A 14,053-nucleotide genomic window follows, 5' to 3' on the forward strand; every position below is an offset into this window, starting at 1 on the left:
ATTCGAACCTGGGTCGTCCGCGCCGTAGACATTGTCCTTAGCCTCTACACCATCGTAAGATATTGAAGTTAACTGCGAATGTTGGGTATTTACAGCGTTAGTTTTGTCGGGACCGAAATTGACTCATTCATTATACTTGACAGCATTTTTATTTTTGATTTCCATAGAATGTAATTGTCATTATCATATTGAAGATAGGAAAATATACTTAGATTTGGGAAATAATTAATATTTCATGTAAAGAGGTGCATGTGTGTGTGAGAGCGAGAGGCGCGTGTGACGTAATCGATGCACAAATTTACGTGGCTTTGCGTATATTGAGAGATTCATTTGAATAATTTATGGTACAGAATTGTTTCATGTCCTGTTATCAGTAACCGCACAAAAATAGGCGCTCGATTCATCGATACAAAAGTATATGGAAACACCAAAGTTATAGAACACACAGAGTCATCTATGAGTCACTAGCTGAACTATCTATTGGTTGAAGAAGGACACTGTAAACACTAGACTCATAAGACGGCATCTGTCAAATGTCAATACATGCCAGCATGGCAGGTTCGGCGTTGCCAGTTGTACAATAAATCAATGGTTATGGAGTAATGTAGCGTTGCCGGTTTTGGAATTAATCGTGAACGACTCGATGAAAATTGGAAGCGTGAAAGTGATATATTAATAATAATGAATCAGATTAAAGAAAAAATATGACAACCTGCGATCCGTCATTGTATACGGGGTGTCTCAAAATACATCATTGAAAACAAACATGACGTCGAAGTGTACAGGGTGCGTCAAAATATACCATTTAAGAAAGAACATTACAGATTAATGAGGCTGTATCGTTTCAAAGTGTGATCCCTCAGTGTTACAAGGTATCTCAAAATACATCATTGAAAAACAAATATGACGTCGAAGTGTACAGGGTGCGTCAAAATATATCATTTAAGGAAAAAAACATGTCGATTTGAAATATGATATTAATGTGTATACAGGGCGTATCAAAATACTTTTGTGATAATACCTGCATAATACGCATACCAATACCAATGCATAATACGCGTAAACATTATGATATACAGCAAGGAATTCATGTCAAGTTCATTGTGTGAAGAAGGTATATGACAACTGTTGAAGTTGACCGAGTATAAGAAATTCTGTACATTCCTCCAAAATGACAATTTGCAAAGTCCGTTTCCACATCACCCAGGAGGTAGGACTGCGCATGCGTTATCTTTTTTTTTATTGTGGAAGTTTCCCCAGTAGGCATATCATAACCACAAAAAAAGTGTCTTTGAAGTTACTGCTTGTGCACTAATACTTAAATTTTGTAATTGTAGGGGGAGTGTTCAGAAATACCTAATATCGAATTTACATCATGGCCAATGAGATTGAAAAAAGTTTTACATGCAGGCGTTTCCAACATTTGAGAAGTAATAATTTTTTAAGAGATTTATCATTGCGGGAGTGAGCAGAAATAGTCAATATCAAATCATACATTTTATTTTAATGAATTTACAAAGTTATGATATATCCATTTCTTCGGCTATGCAATAATGCCCCCATGGTAAAGTTTCATCAGAATCGGGTATTAGATATCTTTTATCATCTTCAGGGGAAAGGGCGATCTTCTCCTGGACGATGGAGTGCACTTGATATTTATCAGAGCGAATTAGTCTCTGAGTGACACTCATACATTTCCAATTGTTGAGACATTCTTCATAATCATCAAATGTGATTGTGGTTTTCACAACCGATGTTTTAACTCCCTTCGCTTTCTTGGTGCTCCCCAAATTCTTCAATTCCATCGCAATTTCATCTTCATCATATCCCTCATTCAGCAATTTTTTTCTTTCCTTCTCATAATCTCCCTCAGTTGTTAGTACCTTTGTTGCATATAATTTAGAACGAAGTCCAACATAGTCCGTCATCGGTACGCCATTGTTCTCGTCCTTCATCATACCCAGCACTTTTTTATTCACCAAAGGAACGTTGAACTGATTGTTGGATGGATAATCCGAAGTATCGAAGCGTTGATGACAGTCTCGCTTCATTATCTCGTAGGGGTCTTGTCGCAGCTCGTATATGAGAGAATCGGTGTCGGTATACATAACGGTACAGCCGTCTCCGAAACGCTCCATCATATATCCATAGTGGAAGTCATAGATGGTTGTCTTTGCCAAATCCAAAATAGCTTGTCCTACATATATAGGCTTGTTTAGGAAAATTTGCAGCTTATTAAGCTCAACAGCCACCAAGTTTTCATTGAATATGGTGCAAGATTTGAACTCAGGCTTAGCAATGTAGGCTCCTGCTCCATATCTACCACTCCATTCGGTGAGAAGTCTGATGTTAACCCTTTTCCGAACGTTCTCCATAGTTTTACCGAAGACTGCATTGTTCATTAACTTGTATAAATTTTTTTCAAACTCGTTTGATGCCTTTGCGCGTAACTTTGTATTTAAATCGATATAGGACTTCAGCCATGGACTTTGATTAAATTTCAACACTCGATGGATTTTCTTCAATATCAATCCATGTGCTAAAGCCTGCTTCAATGCTCTGTAATGTATGATATATTTCTCCTTCGGTTGTAAAGTAGACATCAACTTTGAAAGCTGTTTAGCTTTTACTGGAGGTTTTCTCGTCTTAGGACATATATGTTCCGGGCAAAATGGTAGATCTTTATGTTTGTCATGCAAATGCTGGGGATATTCCAAATCAACTTCCAAAATGTATCCTTTATCGGCATCATCAGGAATTTGAGTGATATCTATGTTGGAATCTGTCCACTCAAAGCCTCCATATGGAAGATATTGGCTCATTGCCCACCCATACTGATTGTTGACATCATAGTACATCATGAATGTTGTTGGTTTGGAAGGATCGTAATTGTTGATGTACTTGTTATTTGCATGCGATCTCCTTTTTGAGCAAACTTGGCTGAGCCCCCCTCGTATTCCACGCTCAACAAAGAGGAACATATCAACATCGGTGAGAAGTTCCAACTCAATCCCTGTATACTTCAGCATAGCATCCCACGTGTAGCCGGGTAACGTGAAATAATGTGCAGGATCGAGTTTATGTGAGTTGAGGATGCAGGTTCTGAACATTTCGAAGACATCAGCTAGCAGGAGAATATCAGTTTTCATATATAAATCCACATAATCACCTAGATTCTGACAGTTGAAGGTGGTCCATACATCCTGAGCTCGTTGATAAAAACGTCGGGGGCAGGGTTTATTTTCCAGTTTATTATAAAACTCATCCTGAGATGGTAAAGATGGTTCATCGAATCGACTAAACGAATCTATATAATCATATGGCATAACTCCTTTCTTCGTTAAAAGTTTGAAGTGTTCCATAGGCATATCGGCAAACTGTGACTTTAGATTGGGGAACTCTGGAAGATACGATGCTAGTTTATCTAATGAAGAAGCCATGAAACGGAACGAGTCGATGAATCTGAATTGAATTGGTGTATCGTCAACGTGTTTTGTGAAGGAAATATACTTCTCTTTGGTTATCGGGAGTAGATCAACCTTTCCAGCCATTCTTGTAGCAATGTCTCTAACGATGAAGTGTGCGTCATATCCACTCAAGTTATGAAAAACAACAGGAACAGTATGAGAGTCCTTATAGTTGATATTACACCCCTTATGAGCAGCTCCCCGATAGTTATTTCCGGAAATCAGATGGTTGTGATCTCGAACCTTCTCACATTCTGGGGTGAAAGGCTGCTTGCAAATATGACAGTGTGAAGTAAGTTTGAATTGTGCTTCTTGCATCCAGGTCATATTGATATTATAAGGACACCAAAATACTGTAGCCATATCCTCAGCTAGTTGAGCCATCTCATCAGCAAACCACGTCATACAGTCTGGTCCACGATGGGATTTATAAAACGAGAGCGAATCATCGTAGTAGCATTTCAAGTAGTAGCCAACTGCAGCAGGAATATGATGCTGAGGTTTCTTTTTATCTCCAGTGGGTTTCAAAACACTTTCCAAGTCGGCATAAACCATGAATGGGGCCCTTTCTTTGTTTTTGAAATTTTTAAATTTCAAAATATCTTTTCCAGGCTCTGGCATCTTTATAGCTGCTCCATTCATTTTCACACAATCCTCAGTATGTTTCTGTAATTTCTCTTGGGATCGAAAGTAATGTAGGCAGCGATCACAAAAGGACTTTTGACCATTTTCCTTACTCAACTGTTTCGATATGAGCCTTGATAAGTTCTTTATCCATACGTAGTGATAGCGGACTGCAGTTTCAGATTCATCATAATTGTCTTGAATCAGCAGTAAGTTCACATGTCTATCTTTCTTTACCATTGTGAGATATGTAGGTAGGGTAATGAACGTTTTACATTTCTTTTGAAGGATGTAAACATTGATGGAAACGTTATTCTGCTTCTCAAATTTGGGGATCTGTTTCAAAGTTATAGGGAACTGGATACCTTTCAGCTTCAATACCGTTGAAGAGTGGGGATAAGATGAAGTACGATCAGCATTTTTCTGCACAGGATACAGAGCAGAAATGACAGCCCAGGTGAAGCAAGCTTGGTCATCATTTTTAACATTGATACATGCATGCTTCTTTCGGATCTGAGGTGGCAACTCAATGTAGGAAGAGCCAATCTGAGGAGTAAACTTGTTGATGTTAACACCCAGATTAACCACTTTTTTCAGCGCCCAGCCGGAATCACGTTCTTGGAACTCCTCGAGATCTTTCATTATTGGCTCAATAATGTTATGGTGGAACCATTCATCCAGATTGGTGTCTCGGTAAATTGGGGAGTTAGAGGTGGTGAAATACTTGTGATCTCGTAGTACTTGCGCCCCTTTCGCTATTTCAAATTCACCACAGAAAATCATATTAACTTTCACAAATTCATCCTTTTTGAGGGCATCATGAATGCGGCGTTTAAAGATAGCATTTGAGTCAATCAAGAAAGACCTTGGGTCCTTATGTTTAAGATTTGAGATTACGCCAGACTGGATTCGGCTACTGAAAGCTGAGTCAGTGTCATCCCAATGAACACGATTCCATGCTGTTTCATGTCGAGAAGAATGCCCTGCCCCCTTTTTCTGCATATCTTTGAATTCATTACGCATCGTTGTAATGTTCCTCAAACACGCTTCTAAATGTTGCTTCTCCCCCACAGAAGTTGCATTCTTCATCGCTTTGCGAATCTTCCTCATACCCTTGGTACACTCGTCAAGGCCCTCTTGAGCAATCTTATCATCATAATTTGGGGTTATGAGCCCCAGGATGGTGGTAATATATCGCACAAGATCAGCAAACATTGACATGCTGTAATTACAAAAAAGTTAAGTGTTGAACATTCAACGTTCTAAAGAAGACTAATGAATAGCGCAAAGCAACTGAATACATATCGCTAAACTACATATTATACTGCTTGATATAAAAAGGGGGTGGGGATAATTGAGGGTTTATTTCATAAATAAAATCCGCATCACTCAGTTCATACCCAGCTATTATCAAAGATGGAAGCAATACGGTTATTTTTCGGTCATCAAGCTGCTAAGAAAATTAGACAGTTGAATATTGAAAGTGATTTTATTCGACAGTGGTATTGCGATAAAACAATCTCCTGTTACATTATTTACGTCAACGATAAACCAATAGCATTTGCGCTGCTGTCAACCATGGATTTCGACCCTTTGAAAAAACATTCTAACCCGAAAACTCTCAATTATATTCATACGTTGGAGGAGTACCGCAGAAACGGATATGCTACAAAACTTATCGCTCACATTAAGAATCACGAAGAATTTACAGCTTTTTGCAGTAATAAGGAATCTGAATTTTTATTTGAAAAATGTGGTTGTATATATTGGGATATAATGATGTGTCCAATGTTTAGATATCCATAATAAAAAAATATAAATATATTAGACTTTTTTTTTTCAATAACTTGACAAAAAATTTTAATATCATTCCTATGCAATTACACTGTAAGAATATGAACCAGTAGATAAGGAGATTCATTGAACCAATGCCTTTGCAGAACGATAATTATGATTGAAAATTAATATTTTATCATTTTTACTCCCTCTTGAGTGGGATATGAGATATAATAATTGACATGAATTTATATGGTGATGTAATTGAATGCTCGTAGGTGGGAGTGGTTTTCTCCTAACGATATTCAGACTTTGTCGAGATTGAACGGCCAATGACTACCCTCAACGAGCGCGGTATAGTTTGGTGTTGCGCAGTTACGCTTTGCGCAGTATGGCTTGGTTCGGTGTACTAAGTATCAGTTTCGCTAAGCGCAGTTGGTCAAGTATGTGGCGGTTAAGCATATATAGACTTGTTCAATGAAAATAATTTAGTTGCAGTCAATATGTCAGATAACACGACATTCAATAAATGCGCGGCGAAGGAACCAGTTCCCCAACAAAAGGGGATTTCAGAACAGCAAAGAACGATCGAATCTGATATATATGGGCTCCGTTTCGAAAATGGATATGTTATTGGAGATACCCCTGTACAATATGAAAACGATGAACTTGTTATAAAAAACGAACATTTCAATCTTTCGCAAGGACTACTTCAACTATTATTGAAACGTGTTCCTCGACATTATACAGCTAAAGACTTGATTGTATACAAAAATATTTTAAGAATCACCAATGCCCACAAACAAAGATATAAATCCAATGGACCAGTGAACGCCAACCGCTCATGGAAGTATCGAAACATCATTTCATTATTGTTTCCACCAAAAAGAAGAAGGAATACTCAACGCAAAACCCACAGTGAGCAGCGCATAAAGAATACTAATATAAAAGCTCACAGTTATGTTGATGACGTAGAACAACAGGGTAATTCAAAGTCAAGTAGTTCCAAAGGAGAAAATGAAATAATCGTGACTCATAGATTATGTAGAGGCCCTCTTGTATTCAATACATATTAAATATTGCTCATTTAAAATGTGTTTTATTCCAATCATAGTTTTTTACCAACAACCTCTTTTCGAATAATGAGGATGCATAGAGGAAACGTTTTACTTTTCTCAACATTTGCGAATGCACACTCACCAACCCCTTTTTTTTAATCAGATATAAAAATCATTGATCAACGTTGTATGTTAACATAATTATTCAAAACTCATTAGGGAATGTTATTTCGAATCGCTAGTTAATATTCAGTACAATTAGTCCTTATAGTTGAAGGTTTCCATTCAGAGAATATATTGTGTATATTTGTAGTTTTTGTAGTGACATATATCAATAAAAATGTTTTGAAGTGAACAAACAAAAAATGGATGTAAGAATGAACTCTGCTTACTAAAGATGAATAATGTATTAAAACATGAGCTCATCTGAATGGACATCAATTAAAATTTTGAATGAAGCGGAGAAAAAATTTTGTATTGAGGGATCACACATTCGAAACTGAGGTCCTCGTCATCCTCCAGTCGCCATGTTTTTTGCAGACGGCCTGTATACATTGTTTTTTTTCAATGGGATTGCACACGGAAAACTGAGGCTTTCATCAAACTCCAGTCGCCATGTTTTTTGCAGACGGCCTGTATACATTGTTTTTTTTCAATGGAATTGCACACGGAAAACTGAGGCTTTCATCAAACTCCAGTCGCCTTGTTTTTTGGAACGTTCTGTATATGATTTTCTTCTCAATGAGACGTCCTGTATACTTCGTTTATTTCAATGGGATTGCACGTTGAAAATTAAGGCTCCCGTCACACTCCAGTCGCCTTGTTTTTTGGAACACATTAATGCAGGCATGTTTTTTTGGAATGATGAATTTTGAGACATCATGTATACATTGAGGGATCGCACGTTGAAAACTGAGATCCGCGTCATCTTATATTATCATTTTATTGTATTATATTTTGAAACACCTTGTATAATTTTTCTTTTAACAAACGTCAATGAAACATCCTGTATACACTTTTTTAAAAGGTCATGCTATATATTTTTCACTTCAATGCGACATCTTAGACAATTTTTAATTAAACATTTTCTCTCTGCTTCGAACGAAGCAGAGAGAAAATGGTGCATTGAAACACGACTTTGGTGCAATTACGCATATAGACTTGTTGGAGTGAAAATAATTCAATAAAATTGTTTGAACTAAACAATGAAAAATGTTGTATCGAAATACAACTTCATATGGATAGTATCATGCCTAAATTATGAGGTTTTCAAAATTGCCTTGAATAATCGTTAGCTAAAAGGATGTGTATACATATAAACAACTAGAAAAATACAGTTCTTTAATAAACTTCAAGTAACAATTACTCTGGATGAAAACCACTGTTTATACCTGACTTTTATCAGGGAAAGGTGGATGAAAATCATTATTTATACCTGACTTTTATCAGGGAAAGGTAGGTTCTTCTAACACATTTAAAAAAAAAACCTGAAGTTTTCGAATTTACCTAATGGATTTGTGAAACACGTTTTGTCATCGCTGTGTAAAAGTGCTGAATATAAAAGTTCTTGATGACAAAATGATGCAATTGTCTCATGGATACTAAGAGTAATATCTTAATTCTGACTTTTCGAATTGCAAAAGTTACACGAAAAAACTTAGTACGCCGAACCAACCCATACTGCGCAAAGCGTAAACTAAATAGCGATAAAAATTATTTCATTTACACATGAAAAATATTTTCAATGTTCCTTTCCTCTGTTGAATTTTTAATAAATATTTGTGCTTTTACATTTCACTTTTTTCACTTCCCACTCCTCAGTAACAGCCCTATTATTTTGGTTTATTAATCGTCATAGTACACAGTTTCAAACTTTATCAAAGTCTTTATGAGATTTTCAACATATTTGTTATTTCTTCATCATCAGCACACACCGTTTTGAATTCTATTTAAGTCTTCATCAAAGTTATAACATTTTGGTTACTTGTTCAATTATCAAGGACCCCCCCCCTGCTTTTTTTATTTGTATCTTTTATCCCTTCTCAGTCCCCATCAAAAGTTATAACGTAATATTTTCGAAACTACTGTGGTACACTATAATTCACATATGTAATTTATTCTTGCTGCATATGAAAATGAAATAATTTATACTATAAAATATTCGTGAAACTGAGCCTTTGGGTATACCGCGCTTGTAATTTATAAAAAGATTATGAAAACTGGCACATCACAATTCACCGATGTAATTGAACCTTGAGGCATATCAAAATGCTATAATTTATACTATAAAAATGTTTATTGTATAAGTTTGAAAATGTCTATATAGGACGAAACTGCAGTAACATTAGCTACAAATAAAAGTGGTAAAGAAGATATAAATTTTCATTTCTATTTCCGTCTAAAACCTAGCAACATTCTAAAAAGTGGTAAGCAATAATTCCCCTACCTACGTAATTGATCCTTGTAACCTACCATAATACCAAGATTTATACTATAAAAATATATAAAAACCGATTCTTGCGAAATACCATATTCATGCTTTCAATATGTGGGGGGTTGATAAACAAAGTCTCCTATTTTTCTTGTTTGCTTTAACAAAGTGTCGTGACATTTCAAGTACATTTGTCTGCGACGGAAAAATATGTGTTCACACAAAAAACATTTGAGCATACATTGGAGACTGTAGTTGAGTTGTGTAAGCAATAGACATTCTGTCACGATTTTTTCTAATATTTGTTCAATTATCAAATCAGTTTTCAACAATACCAGGCTGAAGTTTGATGAACAATTTTTCAAACTGCTATCTGTATATGAAAGTCATAAATGTACCTTAAATTCAATGAAATTTTCTTCTCTGATGTATTAGAACAGTAAAACTCCCTGCACTGTATAATCATTCGTTGTTAAATGAGTACCCAACTAATGACTCATAGCTTTAACCTTCAACGTGATAAAAAATTACTTCGAAAAATGTTTCAAATATATGACTTTAATCAGTATACAAACAACAGCCCAATTCATTGAGACAAAATATTTAAACTGCTACAATTCTAAATATAGCGTATGCATCTCATCTGAGTGCGATTATAATATTTTCAAGTTGGAATATGATTCAATACATACATTTTATCAGTTATAACCGGATAATGTTTGCAGTCAATGATGGCGAAAAAATATACGTTTGTTCCTAAACTTTATCATGAAAACATTTTTGCTCATGAGCGTTCATAATACTTTATTTTCATAGATTTTTTTTCAAATGAACAAAACTTGTTTTGTAATAATAATAACATTTCTAACTCTCATATATACCTACAACATACGCTTATTATGGTAAATACTCATCAGAAAACTACTTTTACGGCTATTACCACGACGAGAATTGAATCAATCAATTTTCAAAACATTCTGTAGTGAAATAGGGCAAAAAAATTTTTACAATTTTCGTATTGTAATTGTTGGAGAATGTTACAACTTGTATTTTTTCCATCAATTTTCATAAATTTGGTTGTGAAATTTGTTATAAAATCAGTTGTAGCTTTCATATTTTTTTCCACATCATAAATCTTGTACTATAATATTGGATCTCCTAGTGAGAAACATTTAACAAGTATCTACGGAAATTTATTTCACTATTCCTCAACTCCTTATTTTATAGTGGAATTTTAAAAAAACGTTTTACAAGTCTTGTTGATTTCTACACCAAATAATTTTGTATGTTGTTTTTTGTTGTTACTTTTCAACTACTATCTACACTTGGAACATTTAAATTGTTACTTGTTACAACTTTTGTGGTTTTCATATCCAATCAGAAGGTTGGTCTCATTATTATGAAAAATTCTACCACTTCATCACCACCTCCATAATTATGATAATAGTTTGACTCCTCTCTCGTAAAATGTTCACCATAGTATTTGTAGTGTATCAATTCGTTTTTTATGTAGATGACCTAATAACCGTGACAATTATCCGCCTCATACTTCCCAATATCATATTTCATTCTCGACTTGAAATGTGAAATGAAACGAGAATTTCTGAATATTCAACTATCTACTATTTGAAACCAAATTTCACATTAAATTTCATAACTATTTCCTGAACAACTCTAATCAAAATATATGCTAATATCGTAGATACTATAATGAGAATTCTATAAAGATTAAATTCCATTTGGTATGGCTAAAAAATATACGTGTTTCTGAACTTTATAATGAAAACATTTTCCATCGTGATCATTCATAATACTTAATTTTCATAAAGTTTTGTCAAATAAACAAAAATTCTTTTGTAATGATAAACACATTTTTTTATTCTCATATACACCTATTATGGTGAATACTCGTCAGAAAACAACTACTTCTTCAGCTATTACCACGACGAGAATTGAATCAATCAATTTTCAAAACATTCTGTAGTGCAATTGGGAAAACACTTTTTTACAATTTTCGTATTGTTGTTGAAGAATGTTCCAACTTGTATTTTTTAAATCAATGTTCATAAATTTGGTTGTGGATTTTTTTATAAAATTAGCTGTAGCTTCCATATTTTTTCCACACCATAAATCTTGTACTAGAATATTAGATCTCCTAGTGAGAAACATTCAACAAGTATCTACAGAAATTTATTTTACTATTCTTCAACTCCCTATTTTGTAGTGGAATTTTGAAAAACTTTTCATAAGTCTTGTTGTTGATTTCTTCACCAATTAATTTTGTATTGGAATTCTTGACTAGTGTTGAATTCTATAGTTTTTTTGTTGTTACTTTTCAACTACTATCTACACTTGGAATATTCAAAATGTTATTTCTTACAACTTTTGTGGTTTTCATATCCAATCAGAAGGTTGGTCTCATTATTATGATAAATTCTAACCACCTCCATAATTATGATAACAATTTTACTCCTCTCTCATAAAATTTTAACCATAGCATTTGTAGTGTATCAATAAGAGTAAATTTGAATCTACTCACTTCTAATATTTTATTCTTTGGATGTCACCTCAAATATGTTCTTGGATATGTCACTAATGCACACCCACACACACCCACACACACACACACACACACACACACACACACACACACACAAGTCACTCGAATTAAAAGGGTTTCTCAATACGCGTCAACAGGGAATAGTTATAGCCATAAATAATTCTTTAGCGATAAGTGACTTCAGACCCCAGATATATGCATAAATACATGTTGCCAAGTTTATTAGCGAAACATCCTAAATAACGATCAGGTTTCCAATCAATTTTCAAACGGAAGCTATGAAAAGACGTACTACTCGATATTTCAATTTCCCAAGTCGTCGAATGATAAATACGATTTCACTATAAATAATATATTAACCAATCGATGGTTTAAACATATAAAATGGAAATATAAAATCATAGTGTTGATGAAAAATACATCATTGATTTGATCTTCTATAAACAAAAAAATTAATTATATTTTATTCTATCAAAAATCGGTTCTAGTTCATATCATAAACGATTTTTGATCTTTCCGTCATGCGTTATTTGTTTGAGACGTTTTTTGAAGCACTAAGCCACTCTGTATACGCGTATTTTGCATTGTTTTACTCACTATCAGGTATTGTCAAAAAGTATTTTGATACGCCTTGTATACGTTTCTTCTGTAAAAAAATCAATCGAAAATTTCCTTAATCTAAGACGTCCTGTTTCATAAAACATGATATGAAGTGCTCTGAAACATATGCACCGTTGTCATATATTTTCTTCACACAATGAACCTAACATAAATTTCTTGCTCTATATCATGAAATTGAATTTCAGGAAATCCACCTGCGAGAAACCAAAAATAAAAAAACAATGTTTCAAATTATACGAACACTCTCTCAATAAACGACAACATGAATGAAAGTTATTCGTAACTTACTATGCGTTTTATTCAACTAGAAAGCTGCTCACAAAAGCTGCTCTGTTTACTACATTATAAATGTGTATATAGACAAGATATGGCATTGTCAAAGGCGACTAGATAAAATACGAGAAAAACTCTTATTCAGCTTGGATGATTTTCAAGTAGAATTCATAATCACGTTTCCCGATTCTGAGGCTGCCATCTAACATCAAAACAAATTGTGCGGTACAATAATTACTGTAAGAGATAGTATTCGAGAAAAATGGATGTCAGCAATTACCGGTTCTTATCTTTTATTCATTATTAAAGATTGAGAAATATCAGTAATTGTTATTTCTTATCTTCTGATGTATGTAGGATAAGAATAGTTGCCCAGGGTTGGCTTGAGGAATACGTAAATACCTCTGAACCGTTTTGTATTACAAAATAATTGAAAAAAACGTTAATCCTCAAAAACTATGTATAGAAAAACACTCAAGTATATTTTGGAAAATTAATGATAATTCAACAACAACTCTCACGACCTTTGAATTAAATTAAATTTGAATAAATTCTTTTGTGAAAAAGTCAAAAACGTATAAAAAATCTTGCAATAAAAATTCATAAAGTGAACATGAAAAACACTTACTTTCAGATAAAATCGTTGCACTTGTCACTAGTATCACTGATACAACTAACTCATCATTTTGCCTCGCAGGAGGTATTTATAGGAAAATAAGTGATGACATATTTCAAAACCAAATGAAGAGCCTTTGTTCCGTCGCTTTGAGAACTGCATATCTCTGGGTGCTGATTCGGCATTGACAGTGATCAATGTCACCTTGGCTAAGAATATGAAAATAGGTGATGACATATTATGCAATCAAACAAAGAGCCTTTGTTTCGTCACTTTGAGCCACGTGTCTGGTTTTATCAATAAGTGATAGCGATAATGCTGCATACCTATATTATATATTTTTACCAACTTGAAATAAAACAAAAAATTTACTGTTTCAATCAAAATATTCATTTTTTTATTAAAATTCATAATTGTTGTACAAGTCTAATTAGAATACATACTGACATCGTAGATTCTATGATATCTCTATAAACGTCAAATTACATTTGTGACTTCTTTTCCTCTTGCCTCGTTGTGTGTTCTGGAACAAATTCAACAGTTTTTTTAATGACGAAGATCTTGAAATATATTTTTCAATTCACATTTGAATGGTGTATCCTTTGGAATTGCGCCTGCGCAAATATC

General features: G+C 34.1%; 1 protein-coding gene across 3 annotated transcripts; it reads right to left on the reverse strand.

Moving 5' to 3' along the window:
* Nucleotides 1-1,484: 1,484 nt before the first annotated feature.
* Nucleotides 1,485-13,738, reverse strand: LOC141486873 (uncharacterized). Of its 3 annotated transcripts, none has more exons than XM_074185465.1 (2): nucleotides 13,439-13,738; nucleotides 1,485-5,313 (listed from the first exon to the last, which is right to left on the reverse strand). In XM_074185465.1, the coding sequence occupies exon 2, from the start codon at nucleotides 5,310-5,312 to the stop codon at nucleotides 1,521-1,523; it is 3,792 nt and encodes a 1,263-aa protein (XP_074041566.1). In that variant the 5' UTR covers nucleotide 5,313; nucleotides 13,439-13,738; the 3' UTR covers nucleotides 1,485-1,520. The 3 variants fall into 3 exon arrangements, with proteins under 3 accessions (XP_074041566.1, XP_074041565.1, XP_074041564.1); XM_074185464.1 differs by lacking the exon at nucleotides 13,439-13,738 and adding an exon at nucleotides 11,896-13,414; XM_074185463.1 differs by lacking the exon at nucleotides 13,439-13,738 and adding an exon at nucleotides 9,755-10,385.
* Between the last annotated feature and the right edge of the window lie 315 nt (nucleotides 13,739-14,053).

This window comes from Leptinotarsa decemlineata, unplaced genomic scaffold, assembly GCF_025532065.1.
Source record: "Leptinotarsa decemlineata unplaced genomic scaffold, Ldec_3_MD MMD2_tig00026375_RagTag_RagTag, whole genome shotgun sequence".
NCBI classification, from domain to species: domain Eukaryota; kingdom Metazoa; phylum Arthropoda; class Insecta; order Coleoptera; family Chrysomelidae; genus Leptinotarsa; species Leptinotarsa decemlineata.